At 39.8% G+C, this 17,761-nt stretch overlaps 1 protein-coding gene across 1 annotated transcript in view; it reads left to right on the top strand.

Moving 5' to 3' along the window:
* si:ch211-197n1.2 (EF-hand calcium-binding domain-containing protein 6) overlaps positions 1–15,473 on the top strand; it is a 63,851-nt gene extending 48,378 nt beyond the window's left edge. The window contains exons 14-18 of the mRNA XM_052464375.1: positions 4,104–4,228; positions 7,177–7,420; positions 12,725–12,897; positions 13,139–13,310; positions 13,684–15,473. Of these exons, the coding sequence (XP_052320335.1) occupies positions 4,104–4,228; positions 7,177–7,420; positions 12,725–12,897; positions 13,139–13,310; positions 13,684–13,923 (954 nt within the window). The 3' untranslated portion in view covers positions 13,924–15,473. The remainder of the gene's footprint in view (positions 1–4,103; positions 4,229–7,176; positions 7,421–12,724; positions 12,898–13,138; positions 13,311–13,683) is intronic.
* The last annotated feature ends 2,288 nt before the right edge of the window (positions 15,474–17,761 follow it).

The raw sequence follows: 17,761 nt of genomic DNA, 5'->3' as shown, positions 1-17,761 counted from the left end.
TATTTTGCTCAAAATCTAAAAGGTCCAACCTAGATTCAAGCCAATCTCTTAGGTAGTTGAACATGTTATTACTCCAACCTTGTGAAAGTGACAAACTGATACATTTTTGTCAAAAACAACTTTATATCGATGGAGTGCCATTGATTTTGACGACCTGGGCCCAGATTCACGGAACACTTCTTATGCAAAAACTTAAGAATGTTCTTTAGATAAAAATAAGAAGTTCATAAAATAGTTTGTTAGTGCAATTCCTCAACAATATCGTAAGATTTAATGATTTTCTTCCGAGCTTCTCAAATATCTTCATACAGGCCTCTTAAGATGTTTGTTGCTAGGCAACGGTTTTTGGTATCTAGCTTGCAATGGCAATCATGTTAGCATATTTCTTACTGGGATTATCATTCTAAAACATGTTCTTGGGTTTAAAGTAACTTTCAGATGGGGTTTGTGAGTGAACTAAACATGTTCAATTACTTTCATGTGCTTTTTGTCTCACTGCCCTGAGTTTAAGACAAGGGTTTAGCTATCTTGGAATTAACAACATATACAACTTTATTTTCAAGATTCAAATTTCTTCTTAACTTTATGCTTAAGGATAAACATAAGAAATAGCGCAAGAAAATGTCCAATAACCTTTTCGAGGAATAGCAACTTTGCTTAAATTTCTTCTTAAGTCTATAATTAAGAAAACAATGGCAGTTAAGAAGAAATTGCTTCTTAAGAAGATTTTGTGACTCTGGGCCCTGGTGTCTGAGATGGCCATGGTATAGGGTTTACATAATTTTCATGCTCATCAAACCATTCAGTGACCACTCGTGGACAGGGGCATTGTCATCCCACAGGGGCATAGCCATGGTAGCCAAAATAATGGCATGCCCAGCATTTTTATAGATGGCCCTAAGAATGATGAAATGTTAATTGCTTAATTTACTCAAACCACACTGGTTTTCAATATACTTTGTATTCCTCATTTACAAAAGTGTTCATTATTTTGGCAGTTACCTGAATAGTGTAGAGCAGTGGTCACCAACCTGTCGATCCTTTCTGTAAAAAATACAAAGATAAAGCCTAGCATTCCAATGTTTTAATTTTTTGTTTTGCGCTATTAATTGAAAGGTGCACTTGATTCAGCTGTCCTAGCCTGCCGGGAAGGCTTTTTCAACCATTTCATGTGTCTGAAGGTAGGACTCCGCCTACCCGGCAGGCCCAGAGAACAAATCAAGTGCACCTATAGGCCTACCACTGGCAAATCAGATAGTTCAAATGAACATGTCTGCACAGTTTCCTCGAGCCATAGACTGTAAAAAGAAGCATTGAACGCAGAGCAAAGTTTATACTGTGAGATTTCTAAACTTTTGACCTGAGAGAGACTTTTTTTTAAATGTCATGTTTAGGTAGTTATTTAGCACTGGCAACACTTTGTTCAACACTTTTATAATCCATAAAATGCGCATTCTCCCTACTTCCACTCACGCTACAACCAGCACAGCAGCTGCAAAGAAGGAGTATAACAAAGTGTTCCGATAAGCTTGCATTGTTACTGTTATACACTTGTGTCTTTTTTAATATCAAGGAATATTTCACTTTCTTTGGTCATAGGAATAACAACAGGAATTGGGCAATGAGGCAGAAATAATGCAGTGCGACATGAGTTTGCCATCAACTGGAAGACCGTGTCCCCTTTTCTCAGAGGAGGGAGGGACTGTGAGTCGGGTCACTTGGGTGAGAGGCAGCCTCACTGCTACTCACTCCCTCCCCTCAGACTGACCATCAGATGCAGGCCATCAGTCCAGTACAAAAAAGATTCAAGCATAGCTAATATGCAGTGATAATGTATTGGGCCTATGGCCTACTGCACAAACATAATGTCAATGTTGCATAGCTTACGTTTTTTTAAAAGTCATGCTAAAGAAAAATCTGAGCGAAAGCATTTTCACTCAGAAAGTAAAAAGACGCAAAACCGGAACTGGAAGCATAGAAATAATGTTCTTCAGACTTGCCTTCAATGACAATGACAGATCTGTAACACACATTTCTATATGAATTTGGTCAGTTCACCCACAAAGCTACATTCTGGACTTTTAAAGGAAAGATTCACCCATTTTGAATGTTGTGTCATATTTGTGCAACTCTGAGCGATGTACTATCGATTCCCGGGGTCATTTCATGTGTATCTGATCGTTTTGCCATTAATGATTTTCCCTCATATAAAGTGTCATTCCAGCTGTATTTCTGCCTGCTTGAGCAGCTTTCCTACTTGCAGAGTCAAAATAAGAGCTTATGTGTAACGGCTTTCTTCTGTGGACGAAGGCGAGGACCAAAGAGCAGCGTGGTTAGTGTTCATCATGTTTAATAACGACGATAAACGCGAACACTACAAAATACAAAACATCTAATGTGAAAAAACCGAAACAGTTCTGTCTGGTGTAGACACATGAAGACAGAAGACAACCACCCACAAAACCCAACACAAAACAGGCTACCTATATATGGTTATCAATCAGAGACAACGACTAACACCTGCCTCTGATTGAGAACCATATCAGGCCAAACATAGAAACGAGAAAACTAGACACACAACATAGAATACCCACTCAGCTCACGTCCTGACCAACACTAAAACAAAGAAAACACAAAAGAACTATGGTCAGAACGTGACATTACGTTATGTATTATTATTATTATTATCAGCATTAAAGGTAGTAGTAGTAGTAGCTGTACTACAATCTAAGAAAAAAAGGGTCTATCTCGAACCTAAATGGGTTCTTTGGCTGTCCCCGTAGGAGAAGCCTTTAAAGAACACTTTTTGGTTCCAGGTAGAACCCTGATGGGTTCCATGTCGGACCCTTTCCACAGAGGGTTTTACGTGGAACCCAAAAGGGTTCTCCTATGGGGACAGCCGAGGAACCCTTTTGGAACTGTTTTTTTGTTGTTGTATTATTATTAATAGTAGTAGTAGTAGTAATAATAGTAGTAATAATAAAATGAGTTGTTGCCTCTTGAAACTAGGGGGCACTATTTTTATTTTTGGAAAAATAACGTTCCCAAAGTAAACCGCCTATTTCTCAGGACCAGATGCTTGAATATGCATATAATTGACAGCTTAGGATAGAAAACACTCTAAAGTTTCCAAAACTGTCAAAATATTGTCTGTGAGTATAACAGAACTGATATTGCAGGCGAAAGCCTAAGAAAAATCCAATCAGGAAGTGACTCATGTTTTGAAGCCGTTGTGTTCCTATACACCCCTATTGGCCACTGAAAGGGATATTAACCAGATTCCTTTTTCTACGTGACATAGTTTCACACCTTTATGTTGAAGAATGAGCATAAACGACTACATTGCGTAAGTGGCCAGCTGAGGGCTCTCAGAGTGATTCTTGCGTAAAAGACAGAGGTAATCATCTTTCCTCTCACTCATACTGAAAAGCCAATTGTCCCGGTTGATATATTATCGAATAGATATTTGAAAAACACCTTGAGGATTGATTATAAAAAACATTTTCCATGTTTCTGTCGATATTATGAATATAATTTGTAATTTTTTTCGCCGTTGTCATGACTGCTATTTCCGGTGGATTTCTGAACATAACGTGACAAACAAACGGAGGTATTTTGGGTATAAAAATAATCTTTATGGATCAAAAGGAACATTTGCTGTCTAACTGGGAGTCTCGTCAGTGAAAACATTCGAAGATCATCAAGGGTAAACGGTTAATTTGATTGCTTTTCTGATTTTCGTGACCAAGCTTCCTGCTGCTAGCTGGACATACTGCTATGCTAGGCTATCGATAAACTTAATTTCGATAAAAGCATAATTTCAAAATCTGAGATGACAGGGTGATTAATTAACAAAAGCCTAAGCTGTGTTTAACTATATTTCACTTGTGAATATTTTCTAGTAATATGTTTTGACCGTTGCGCTATGCTAATTAGTCTAGTTGATGACAATTCTCCCGGATCCGGGATGGGTAGTTCTGTAGATGTCATATGTTTTGCCAGATTCATAAGTTGACACTATTGATATCCATAGAATTCCATTGTGAATTTTAAGAGTGCATGGTGTAAATGTCAGATGTGGCACATCTGTCTCTTTTCAATAGCTGTTCCAGATCATCAAGGCCCTGGTGAAGAACCACTACCAGGCAGCAGAGCGAGTCTTTGAGAAGCTGGATGAGAAGAACACCAAACGTCTCAGTCAAGAGACCTTCTACCAGCTTCTAAAGAGGTACATTCTGCCTGTTTCGCAAATGGCACCCTATTCCCTACAATCTGCACTACTTTTGAGCAAAGTAGTACACTATGTAAGAAAATAGGATGCTATTTGTGACGCATCACTTGTCTTTCTCTTAAATCATGTTAATTATCACAAAAACAATATGATCATTATATCAACGTACAGTATATACTGTATGTGAATATACATGAACATATATTCACACACAGTGGTGTAAAGTACTTAAGTAAAAATACTTTAAAGTACTACTTAAGTTGTTTTTTGGGGTATCTGTACTTTACTTTACTATTTGTATTTTTGATTACTTTTTATTTTACTCCACTACATTCCTAAAGAAATAATGTACTTTTTACTCCTTACATTGTCCCTGACACCCAAAAGTACTAGTTACATTTTGAATGCTTAGCAGGACAGGAAAATTGTCTAATTCACACACGTGAAGAGAAAATCTGTGGTCATCCCTACTGCCTCTGATCTGGCAGACTCACTAAGCACTAATGCTTCGTTGGTAAATTATGTCTGAGTGTTGAAGGAATTTGAAATGATTTATACTTTTGATACTTAAGTATATTTTAGCGATTACATTTACTTTTGATACTTAAGTACATTTAAACCAAATACTTTTAGGCTTTTACTCAAGTAGTATTTTACTGGGAGACTTTTACTTGAGTCATTTTCTTTTAAGTTATCTTTACTTTTACTCAAGTATGACAATTGGGTACTTTCCCCAACACTGTTCACACACAAGTTCAACTCATTGGTAAAGGGATGATGCCCCAACAAACACAGATCATTCCTAAAAATGTGAAATGTTTCTCTGAATCGCTTATATTGTTTTGCTTCACTGTAAAATAAATACAAATGTAACTGTTTAAATGTCTAAGTTTGCTGGCCTAAAACATGTTGAGCTGACATGGAATACTTTACTAGCCAAGGCAGTTTGTTCACTTTAAGCTGAATTTTAAAAAATTATGTTGTGTGAACTTATTGTAGGTATTGAAGTTTGACTTTGCAACTACAGTAGCTGAGTCAACCACACAATGTGTTTCGTTTGCAGAACTAATTTAGACCCTCAACTTTGCTGCAACTGAAAATATTGTGTTTTGTTATCTAAAGTAATCATTTGCCATTTGACAAGACATGATTTTCATCTTTATTTCCACAGAACTACTATTTCCATAGTAATTCTAAATTTGTTTTAAATAATCATTTTGTACCTAAGCTCTTTTGATGGAAAACATTACTCAAAATATGAATAATTGATTGGTGTTTAGATATAATGATATTATAGTCTATAACAAAAAGGCTTTTAATCTGAACTTTTTCCCCGACAGAATAATACTATTCTTCAGGCAATGTCTTGGGAAATTACTCAAAATGCATTATATGCCCCCAGTTCCTGTGAGCATCTCTCAATGGTTTCACAGAGTTATGGAATGCATACTGCCTCTTTGTCTTACCACCGTGTCAAATCAACTGATTCATCTTTAGTACTTCTCAGATGTCACACAACCCTGTCTCTCCTCGTGACACAAGTGCCCCTTGTTGTGGCGCTACACGATAACCAAAGCCACCCTCGCGATACTCACACAGTCATACGCACTGATCAGAGGGTCGCTTTGGAGACCTTTTGTCCACAAAAACAATGGCCATCAGAAGCAGCACTGTCTCCTGGCAAATGATGCCTTAATTGTGGGAGTTAACAAGCCTGCTCTTTTTTTCCCATGAATAACAAAGCGTTTACTGTTGATTTTGTTTTTCTTGAGAGCACAGGCAGACCATTTTCTATGGCGTATTGCACGCTTGTTTTGGTGTTCCCATGTCATGCTCTGTTCTGCATTGGGCTCCATGTCTCTCAGAATCCCACTACCAAAGAAGAGTGACAAAGACTGAGAGACTGGGGATACCTTTTCAAAGTTTGGGGAACATTTTGAAAAAAAATGTATTGTTCATTTATCTGAGTCTTCTTTTGACCCTTTCCCACTTGTTTTCTCCTTTATATCGTTTCCCTCCTTTATCTGTCTATTCATTTTTTGGCTGGAATATCCCAGTGGCTGCCCTAAATAGAGGTAGTGTTGAATAGAACATCTCCATGGATTTGCATAATCTCGGGCATTGGGGTTCTCAGTGCGGGTGAGCACATTGAGGGTCGTGCCAACTGCGAAAAGGTAAACCCTTCATCCCTTGGCAGGGGGGACACTCACCCTACCCTTCCAGAGTCTTAGTACAATAACTTAGTAGTCAGAATCCACCAGGTCCACAGCTAATATACCACATCTAGCCAGTTAAAACGTTCCCTTCTGAGATACTTCCGCTATCTGTAATATTTTCCACTCAATCCAGTTTTTTTGGGATGTTATATATATATTTTAGGATTTGTCATTTGAAAACATTTTATATCTGACATATATCCATCTACATGGGTTATATAAAATCGAATAACGAAAATAGTTCAATTATCAGGGTCAAATCTGTTTCTCTTCTTTACTCATCAATAACATATTCTCAGGGAGCTGAGAGTCAGGTAGTATAACTGTGTAGACGTTTATTTTTTTATATATTTTTTTACATTTCTTACAGACCCATTCATGTCTGCTCTCTTACAGTGCTTCCCATTCTTTGGCCTCCGGTCGATGCCAACAAGGCCTAAGATAGCTGCTTGCTCTCTGATGGGAAACTGTTGCTTATGTGCTGGGTTGGCTGCCAAGTTTTGGCATTGTTATTGGTGAAGTGGGGATTGGGGGATGGGTGGGTGGGTGAGGGGGATTGGGCAAGCAAAAAGGGGGCCCTTAAACCCTGTGAGATAGTAGTTATTCATCTATATGTAGTGGGAATTGTCCCCCTCTTCTTTCTCCATCCCTCTCTCCCCCTTTTCTCACTCTCTTGTTCCTTCTCTCCCTCTCGCTCTGTCTCTCTCTTTTCATCTTTTCATCCTGCAGATTTGACATCCACCCCGAAGTGAGCCGGGGGGAGATCCGACATCTTTGGGTCACTTTGATTACCAACCAGGACAGGACGCTGGATTTCTTGCAGCTTGCGCGCCACTTTGGCTACTCTCCCAAGTCCTCGTGCTTTCCCAACGCCAAGCGCAGCCCCCCGAAGAAAGGGGATGAGAATCTCCGGCAGTGCTCCAGAAAGCTCCACTGTGTGTCTGACATACTTGCAGATGGAGTGCGTGCCAAGGTAGGGGTAAGGGGGCAGGGGTGGGAAGATAAGAGCGGGGGTAGAGGGGACTTACAAAGCGAACCAGGGTAAGCCCCTATCGCCTTCAACACACACACACATACAACACTGTGCTACCCACGTCTGTCTAATGGGACCTCAATTGCGAGCTTGTTACAGCATAGTGTGTGTGTGTGTGTGTGTGTGTGTTAGGGGGGACTGTTGGCTGTTGGGAGGGTATGAGAACAGGGGGCCATGGAAGTTCACTGGGGGGACTTGCTGCTCACACTCACCCAGCAGAGAGAGCATTGTCCTTCACATGGGAGAACCAGAGGACCTCCACTGCTGTCTCCCTACCACCATATCCCCACTCATGTGAGTTTGGATTTGGGGAGGCCACTCAGCTTTGGTGCAACTCTCAGAGAACCTCCCAACTGCCCCTTCCCTTCTACCTTCCCTGTGATCATGATAATAATAATCATCCCACTTTAAACAAAGCACAACTTTTAAGGATTAACGAAGCCTTTATAACCCCTTTTTTAAAGGATAGTGGAATTCCACTTATATATTTTCCAGATTTGAAATGACAGAGGGGGATACAGATTGGACAAACAGATTGAAGGGTTGGAGCTGGGTTTGAACCTCGATCTCTGGTGGAGAGAGTGGTACAGCCGACATATGTGTCTTGAGCCAGGAGATTTACCACTAGACCAACGGCTCGTTACACTATAAGCCATTTATAAGACCTACTGTATATAGATGCTTCCAAAATCTTTCCGTATTGTCTCAGTTGGTACTAGATAGAACATGGCCCCCTGTCCCAGTCTGTGGAGAAAACAACCTGTGGTTACCTATGTTACCCCATTGGCCCAGGGAAAAAATATATTGTTGTCTGCTTGTTTTAGTCAATTACAAAACTACATTTAAGAAAGGAAACAGCATGTCTAAAGATTACTTTCCAACATTGCCTGCTCACAGGCTTTATCACTACTTAGAAAAGCATAATATTGTAGGGCTTCCCTCATGCACCTTTTAATACTTTCACTCAACAAAAAAAAAATGGGTGATGCCAAATTCTTTCTCTCTTCCACCCCATTCTTTAGAAACTAAATCCACTATACTGGATCATTTACTAAGTGACAGAAGCCAATCCATTTATCTAAAAAATTGCGTTTCAAATGACTGACTTGCGTCATTAACTGCTCTCAACATGTGCAGGAGGTGGCTCAGGGATTAGCCACTACATACATAGAATTTCCCCATCAGCTGGTGTGCGTTTAAATTGGGGGACAGACTAATTGAGCCTTTCCTTTGAGACTAATTGAGCCTTTCCACCATTGCATGTGGTATATACAGTACAGTGTAGTACTGATATCAATAGATGACAGCTTTGCAGTTTATGGTGATCATATCGAAAACAAAAGTTTATTTGAATTGTCACTTCAGCAAACTATCCTGATTAAAAGACAGCAAAGGTATTTATAAGGAACTACTATGACATACAATATATATACAAAAGTATGTGGACACAACTTTAAATGAGTTGTTTCGGGCTATTTCAGCCACATCCATTGCTGACAGGTGTATAAAATTGAGCACACAGCCATGCAATCTCCATAGACAAACATTGTCAGTAGAATGGCCTTACTGAATGCCACCTTTGCAACGAGGCAGGTCGTTACATTTCTGCCCTGCTTGAGCTGCCCCAGTCAACTGTAAGTGCTGTTATTGTGAAGTGTAAACGTCTAGGAGCAACGGTTCAGCCGCGAAATTGTAGGCCACACAAGCTCACAGAGCGGGGACCACCAAGTGCTGAAGCACGCAGCACGTAAAAATTGTCTGTCCTCGGTTGCAACACTCACTACCGAATTCCAAACTGCCTCTGGAAGCAATGTCGGCACAATAACTACTCGTCAAGAGCTTCGTGATATGGTTTTCCATGGCTGAGCAGCTACACACATGCCTAAGATCACAATTCGCAATGCCAAGCGTCGGCTGGAGTGGTGTAAAGCTCGCCGCCATTGAACTCTGGAGTGGTGGAAGCACGTTCTTTGGAGTGATGAATCATGCTTCACCCTCTGGCATCTGGCTTCACCATCGGACGAATTAGGGTTTGGCGTATGCCAGGAGAAAGCTATTTGCCCCAATGCATAGATGCAAATTATAACGTCTGGTGGAGTACGAATAATGGTCTGGGGCTGTTTTTCATTGGTTGGGCTAGGCCTCTTACTTCCAGTGAAGGGAAATCTTAACGCTACAAGTAGACAATGACATTCTAGACGATTCTGTGCTTCCAACTTTGTGGCAACAGTTTGGGGAAGGCCCTTTCCTGTTTCAGCATGACAATGCCCCTGTGCACAAAGTGAGGTCCAAAAATAAATCATAAAGCCAATATTTTCATTTCACAGGCTAGAGTATACTGTGCACATAAGGTTGAAGTCGGACGTTTACATACACATAGGTCGCAGTCATTAAAACTTGTTTTTTCAACCACTCCACAAATGTCTTGTTAACAAACTATAATTTTGGCAAGTCGGTTAGGACATCTACTTTGTGCATGACACAAGTAATATTTCTAACATTTAAGTCATATTTCACTGTATCACAATTCCAGTGGGTCAGAAGCTTACTTACTTACATACACTAAGTTGACTGTGCCTTTAAACAGCTTGGAAAATTCCAGAAAATTATGTCATGATTTTAGAAGCTTCTGATAGGCTGATTGACATAATTTGAGTGAACTGGAGGTGTACCTGTGCATGTATTTCAAGGGCTCCCTTCAAACTCATGGTAAAATCAAAAGAAATCAGCCAAGACCTCAGGAAAAACATTGTAAACCTCCACAAATCTGGTTGATCCTTGGGAGCAATTTCCAAACGCCTGAAGGTACCACGTTCATCTGTATAAACAATAGTATGCAAGTATAAACACCATGGGACCACGCAGCCGTCATACCACTCAGGAAGGAGACACGTTCTACCTCCTAGAGATGAATATATTTTGGTATGAAAAGTGCAAATCAATTATTGAACAACAACAGAGGACCTTGTGAAGATGCTGGAGGAAACAGGTACAAAAGTATCTATATCCACAGTAAAACGAGTCCTATATCGACATAACCTGAAAGGCCGCTCAGCCAGGAAGAAGCCACTGCTCCAAAACCGCAATAAAAAAACGGACTACGGTTTGCAAATGCACATGCGGACAAAGATTGTCCTCTCAAAAAAATGTTCTCTGGTCTGATGAAACAAATATAGAACTGTTTGGCCATAATGACCATCGTTATGTTTGGAAGAAAAAGAGGGAGGCTTGCAAGCCGAAGAACCCATCCCAACCGTGAAGCACGGGGGTGGCAGCATCATGTTGTGGGGGTGTTTTGCTGCAGGAGGGACTGGTGCACGTCACATCATGAGAAAGGAAAATGATGTGGATATATTGAAGCAACATCTCAAGACATCAGTCAGGAAGTTAAAGCTTGGTCGCAAATGGGTCTTCCAAATGGACAATGACCCCAAGAATACTTTGTGGCAAAATGGCTTAAGGACAACAAAGTCAAGGTATTGGAGTGGCCATCACAAAGCCCTGATCTCAATCTCATAGAAAATTTGTAGGCCAAAATTCACTCAACTTATTGTGGGAAGATTGTGGAAGGTTACTCAAAACGTTTGACCCAAGTTAAACAATTTAAAGGCAATGCTACCAAATACTAATTGAGTGTGACCCACTGGGAATATGATGAAAGAAATAAAAGCTGAGATAATTCATTCTCTCTACTATTATTCTGACATTTAACATTATTAAAATAAAGTAGTGATCCCAACTGACCTAAGACAGGACATTTTTACTAGGATTAAATGTCAGGAATTGGGAAAAACTGAGTTTAAATGTATGTACTGTATGTAAACGTCCGACTTCAAATGTATAATCTTGGCATTTCAAATCACATTACCAGCTTCAATTAAGCCATTTCATACCAGTTTGAATTGCTTGAAGAAAGTGAATGGATTGGTGTAGCTCTTATCAGAGATCAACTACAATGGGGTATGATTGCATTTCAGAAATACAGGTGCAGTGACCCTTCTATGACCTAAACGAGCGCAGTGGGGTCTCATGATGAGCCACCCTCTACTAAAAACCCTCTCCACCAGTGCTGAGGTTGACAAGGATTGATAAGACCTTCATTGCCCATGTGTATAGATTTGGGAATCTTCCTTTGAATTTAGCCCAGAAGATAAGTGCAGCATCTGTGTCAATGTCTTGGATGACATCAAAGTATTTGCTTATCTGAGTAGAGATGCTTGCATCCCGGACTGAGTAGCACTGGTTCCTGTGAGTTTGATAACGGGTTAGGAGCCGAGGACATTTGTTTGGGGGAGAATCCTTGGATCGATCGGTGCCAGCTACCAAATCCAGTGACGTTTCCCCATCCACCATGGTCTCGGGTTCAGTGATCAAGGTGTCTGGAAAACATAAAGGAACAAAACAAACATAATTGATTAGGCTATCACAGAACTTTCCCTAATCTCACTTCGCTTCTAAGATTTTATGCACATTGATAGCTTGCTAGCAAACATCCTCGCCTATTGATTTATTATAGAATCAGGCTAACAGGCTGAAGCAGCAATCTAAATGATCAGACCCGAAACATGCTGTGAGAAGTGATCGGGTAGATTATGAAGTGAGTGAACTGAGACAGCTTGCGTGAAATATGAAGCGAGTGAATGGTGACAGCTTTGCTTTATCCAATCAGAGCAGCAGGACTCACGTACAGCCCGCTTGGGTACCAACGCCCAGCAGCGCATTTGTCTTGGCCCCTTAAATTAGGGGGGAAAAACAGGAAAAACGGCTCTCAATACTTTGCTGTTTGTGATTTTAAAATTCTAATAACTGGGCAATTAGGAAAAGGCAGATTTATCTTAATTACAAAATCAAACCTCATGGCCTATGGCGGTTCTAGTGTAAGGTCCTTTTATGGCCCAGAAAGTGATTGAGTTTATCCAGAACTGTTGTGTTGTCTCTAAGTGGAACACGTCACTTACGCCCAATCTCTAAGCCTTTAGTTCATCCTGAGACGTGTCTAGTGTGCTTAAGATCCTTTCACAGCAGCTACTAGCCGCTGAAAAATGTGGAGATGTAATATTCCTACATCTTTAGCTTTGCTAATGCCCTTGTCATCCCAAAGTGTTTATGTAGACTGTGCTAGCCACTGTTCACATCTGCAGTCTGTCCAGGGTTTTTTCAGGTTAATGTACCTAACCCCATCTTTGGCCCAGGTCAACTTTTTCTCATTGTCGCCATTATTTCCCTCATTCTACACTGGCCTAGGTGGAGCTGTCATTGGATGAGTTGCGGGCGGAGTTTGAGGAGTTGGATCCTTATAGGACGGGGTTTGTGAGCCAGGAGGAGTTCCAGGAAGTGCTGAAAGGTCTGTGTGTGCACCTCGATGATTACGAGTGGGAGATGCTGGCTCGAAAGTTTGACATCAACAGGGATGGAAGGTGGGTGAATTGCCAGAAATTCTGACTAGTCGACATACAGGATGGCCTATCCCTGTTTAAGTTTTTTACACAAACCTAACATTTTTGCACAAACATAAAATTGCTTATAGAATCAGAGCATGGATCTGGAACCATCAGACTGATGTTTCATCTGATTGTGCCTCAGCTACATTCCTCAAGTGGCTATGGCCAATGGTTTCGATCCTTATATCGTGAATGAGCAGCAACACTCCATCCTCAGGGTTTCCTTCGTTGAGTTCCTGAGGCCCTTTGGGAGACGGAAACAGCCGTGGAGGCATGGATCCAACATGGCCGGCATACTGCAGTTCCATAACGAAACAGAGGATCTGTCTGCAGAGAAAGGCTCTTCCTTGTGTGATCAAGTACCACTGAGCTCAAGACTAAGGAAGAAGGTACACCGACTAACTTTTAATCAGTGCGTTCCACCATAGATTTAGGATATTTCAATCCACTTCCATATCATCATAGACTGCAAGATCTAGTTAAACCCCATTCTGCATGATGAAAACCTTACACTGATTCAATTTCATAATGAGCTTTATCGAATAATTGCTGCTAAAAGAGAATTATAACACTCCTTTGGAAAAAGTTAGAGTTATGCGAGACTTCTTGTATGAGAACAATATTAGTATTGTTTTTTTCTTCTGAACAATTGTTTTTATTGAGTCACATAAGCAGAACGATTAATAAGAATTACACTATAGTTTTATTAATGTTGCTTTGAGTTAAAAACCTCCCCACCTCCCCATGACACCCTCCACCCAGCTTCAGCGGCAGGGCAAGATTCTGCGTCGGGCCTTCCACAGGCTGGACAGCTCCGACAGTGGCTACCTCTCCCCAGGCGAGTTCCGAGCGGCTCTGCGGCTGTGTGACGTACCCTTGGACCCGAAGGAGTACTACCATGTCTTGGCCGGGCTGGACCGAGACCTGGCAGGCCGGGTGGCCTATCGCCGGCTGATCCAGGACATACGCAAGAGAAGAACCTCTGGGACTAGAGTAAAGTAAAGAGTCATCATCAAATTGTTTTTTCTGGTTGATGTGACGTCAGATTATACAACAAATTTAAGATGTATTTTCCTGGTCACTAAAAAGATGTCTAAATAACGTCCTTTTACAATCGCCTTACAACCTGACCGTGATGTTACAAAATATGCCAGCTTGTCATTGCAACCAGATTTGCCTGCTGGGCAAATCAGCAGGGGCAATTTGCTTTGCATTAGGTTGTCAAAATGACGTACAAACAACATTTAGACATCAAATCAAATGTATTGGTCACATACACATGTTGAGCAGATGTTATTGCGGGTGTGGCGAAATGCTGTACATGACTGTATTTATTTAAGTGTCACTCCACAATAATACAACCCAGCTATCACATAACGTTTTGAGAAACACGTTTCTTAGAGCTTGGTGAAAGTGTGGTTGTCCTGGGAATGGTGCAGGATACCCAGCTAGCACATAACATTCTGAGAATTATGTTATAAATTAAGAAACAATGTTCTTCTGTGAGAATGCCAGTACTTCAGCATAACGTTTTCTATAGGTTTCCTCGTTGTTCTATTTAAAATAATATTCTCAGGATGTTCAGAGAACTTTAAAAAACAACGTTCTTCTGTGGGAATTTCAGTACTTCAGCGTAACATTTTCTGCAAGTTTCTTCATGGTTCTATATAATGTCATGTTCTCAGAACATTCAGAGAATGTTAAGAAACAATGTAGTTGCTAGGACTTTCTGGCAGTGGTCTGAGTGGAAGGGGAAAACTGAAAACTAGCTGTTATTGACAGAGAGGTTTGGAACTCTCGCTCTTAGTAGTCAATTAACAAATTTACCAATCTTTTCAAACACGTCTCACACTAAAAGGGTATTGTCATCATTTTCATGATTTCCCAATATTATTCCAACGTCATAGTGTGAAAATATATACAGTGCCTTCTGAAAGTATTTACACCCCTTGACTTTTTTCACATTTTGTTGTGTTACAGTCTGAATTAAAAATGGATTATATTGAGATTTTCTTTCACTAGTCTACACACAATACCCCATAATGTCAAAGTGGGATTTTGTTTGTAGATTTTTTTTTATATAAAACATTTAAAGCTGAAATGTCATGAGGCAATCAATAAGTATTCAGCCCCTTTGTTATGGCAAGCCTAAATAAGTTTAGAAGTAAAGATGTGCTTAACAAATCGCAAAATAAGTTGCATGGACTCATTCTGTGTTCAATAATAGTGGTTAACATAATTTTTTTATAACTACCCCATCGTTGTACCCCACACATACAATTATCTGTGAATGTCCCTCAATCGAGTAGTACATTTCAAGCACAGATTCAACCGCAAAGACCAAGGAGATTTTTCAACACCTCGCAAAGGGCACCGATTGGTAGTGTAAAAATAAAAAAACAGACACTAAATATCCCTATGAGCATAGTGAAGTTATGAATTAGGATTTGGATAGTGTATCAACAGGCGTCCTTCCTAACTCAGTTTTCAGAGAAGAAGGAAACTGCTCAGGGATTTCACCATGAGGCCAATAGTCACTTTAAAACAGTTACAGAGTTAAAAGGCTCTGATAGGAGAAAATTGAGGATGGATCAATAACATTGTAGTTACTCCAAAATGCTAACCTAAATGACAGAGTGAAAAGAAGGAATATATATCCCAAAACATGCATCCTGTTTGCATTAAGGCACTAAAGTAAAACTGCAAAACTTGGCAAAGAAATACATTTTTCATCCTGAATAGAAAGCGTTATGTTTGGGGCAAATCCAACTCAACACATCACTAAGTACCACCCTTCATATTTTCAAGCATAGTGGTGGCTGCATCATGTTATGGGCATGCTTGTCATCGGCAAGTAATAGGACTTTTTTTTAGGATAAAAATAAATGGAATAAAGCTAAGCACAGGCAAAATCCTAGAGGAAAACCTGGTTCAGTCTGCTTTCCAACAGACACGGGCAGACAAATTCATCTTTCAGCAGGACAAGGCCAAATATACATTGGAATTGCTTACCAAGACGACGTTGAATGCTCTTGAGTGGCCTAGTTACAGTTTTGACTTGAATCAGCTTGAAAATCTATGGCAAGACTTCAAAATGGCTGTCTAGCAATCATCAACAAACAACTTGACAGAGCTTGAAGAGTTTTTGTGTAAATGAGCAAATATTGTACAATCCGTGTGTGCAAAGCACTTAAAGACTTACCTAGAAAGACTCACAGCTGTAATCACTGCCAAAGGTGATTCTAACATGTATTGACTTAGGGGTGTGAATAATTATGTAAATGAGAAATTTCTGTATTACATATTACATTTCCAAACATTTCGAAAAACATGTTTTTAGACATGGCAGTTGATCTTTATCAAGGGATGTTATTCAGTTGTGGAAATGCACCTGCAACAAGGATAGCTCAGATGAGCAAGTACCTTTTTACATTTTAAAGATTAATAAAAAATTAGATAAGTATTCACCCCACTGAGTAAATACATGTTAGAAACACGTTTGGCAGTCATTAGAGGTATGAGTCTTCATGGATAAGTCTCTAACAGCTTTGTACACCTGGATTGTCCATTATTAAAATAAAAATATTCAATCTCTGTCAAGGAGTTGGGCATCATGGCTGAACAGCCGCTCAGGAATATTCATTGTCTTCATGGTAAGCAACTATAGTGTAGATTTCACTTTGTGTTGTAGGTTATTGTCCTGCTGAAATATGAATTCCTCTCCCAGTGTCTGGTGTAAAGCAGACTGATAAAGGTTTCCTCTAGAATTATGCCTGAGCTTAGCTCTATCCCATTTATTTGTATCCTGAAAAACTCCCCAGTCTTTGCAGTTACATTTACATTTACATTTAAGTCATTTAGCAGACGCTCTTATCCAGACAGTTGTCAAGCATAACCATTTCATGATGCAGCCACCACCATGCTTGAAAATAAGGAGGCAGTTCCTCAGTGATGTGTTGGATTTTCCCAAACATAAGGCTTTGCATTTAGGCCAAAACGTGTATTTTTTGCAGTATTTTGCAGTATTGAATATTTTTATTCTGTATATTTGTATTATTTTTTTTACTCTGTCTTTGAGGTCATTATTGTGGAGTCACTACAATGTTGTTGATCTGTCCACAGTTTTCTCCCATCACAGTCATTGAACTCTGTAGCTGTTTTAAAATCAGCATTGCCCTCATGGTGACATCCCTGAGTTTCCTTCCTGTCCTGCAGCTCAGTTCATAAGGACAAAGGTATCTCATGTGTCTGTGTGGTTTAATATATCATCCACAGCATAACTATTATCTTGACCATTCTTAAAGAGATATTCAATGTCTGATTTATTATTTTTACCCATCTACCAATCACTGACCCTCTTTATGAGGCTTTTCCCTGGTCTTTGTAGTTGAAACTGTGCTTCAAGTTCAATATTTGACTGAGGGACCTTACGGATAGATGTTGTATGTATGGGTGACAGAGGAAGTAGTAGTCCTTAAAAAAAAAATGTCAACCTCTATTATTTCACACAGAGTGTGTAGAAAAAAAAATCCAAATTCAATCTATATCAATCCCACTTTGTAACGCAACAATGTGAAAAAAGACTTACGATGCCCATTGTATCTGTTTCACTGTTGAGAATGAAAAAACAATATCTATCTACTCGCCCCAGTCAGAAGTATTTGGACAAATTCACTTGAAGTCTATTAAAGTAGTCAAAAGCTTAGTATTTGGTCCCATATTCATAATTTGTTCATGATTATCCATAAGTGTTCAGAAACATCTTCTATTCTTATTTACAATCAAACTGACGCCAAAATGACACAATACGTTATTCACCATTCAGTTCCTATTGGGCAAA

Source organism: Oncorhynchus keta, chromosome 16 (assembly GCF_023373465.1).
Source record: "Oncorhynchus keta strain PuntledgeMale-10-30-2019 chromosome 16, Oket_V2, whole genome shotgun sequence".
NCBI classification, from domain to species: Eukaryota; Metazoa; Chordata; class Actinopteri; order Salmoniformes; family Salmonidae; genus Oncorhynchus; species Oncorhynchus keta.
Note: the sequence above shows the minus strand (reverse complement) of the source record. Positions and strands in the feature narration are given on the sequence as shown.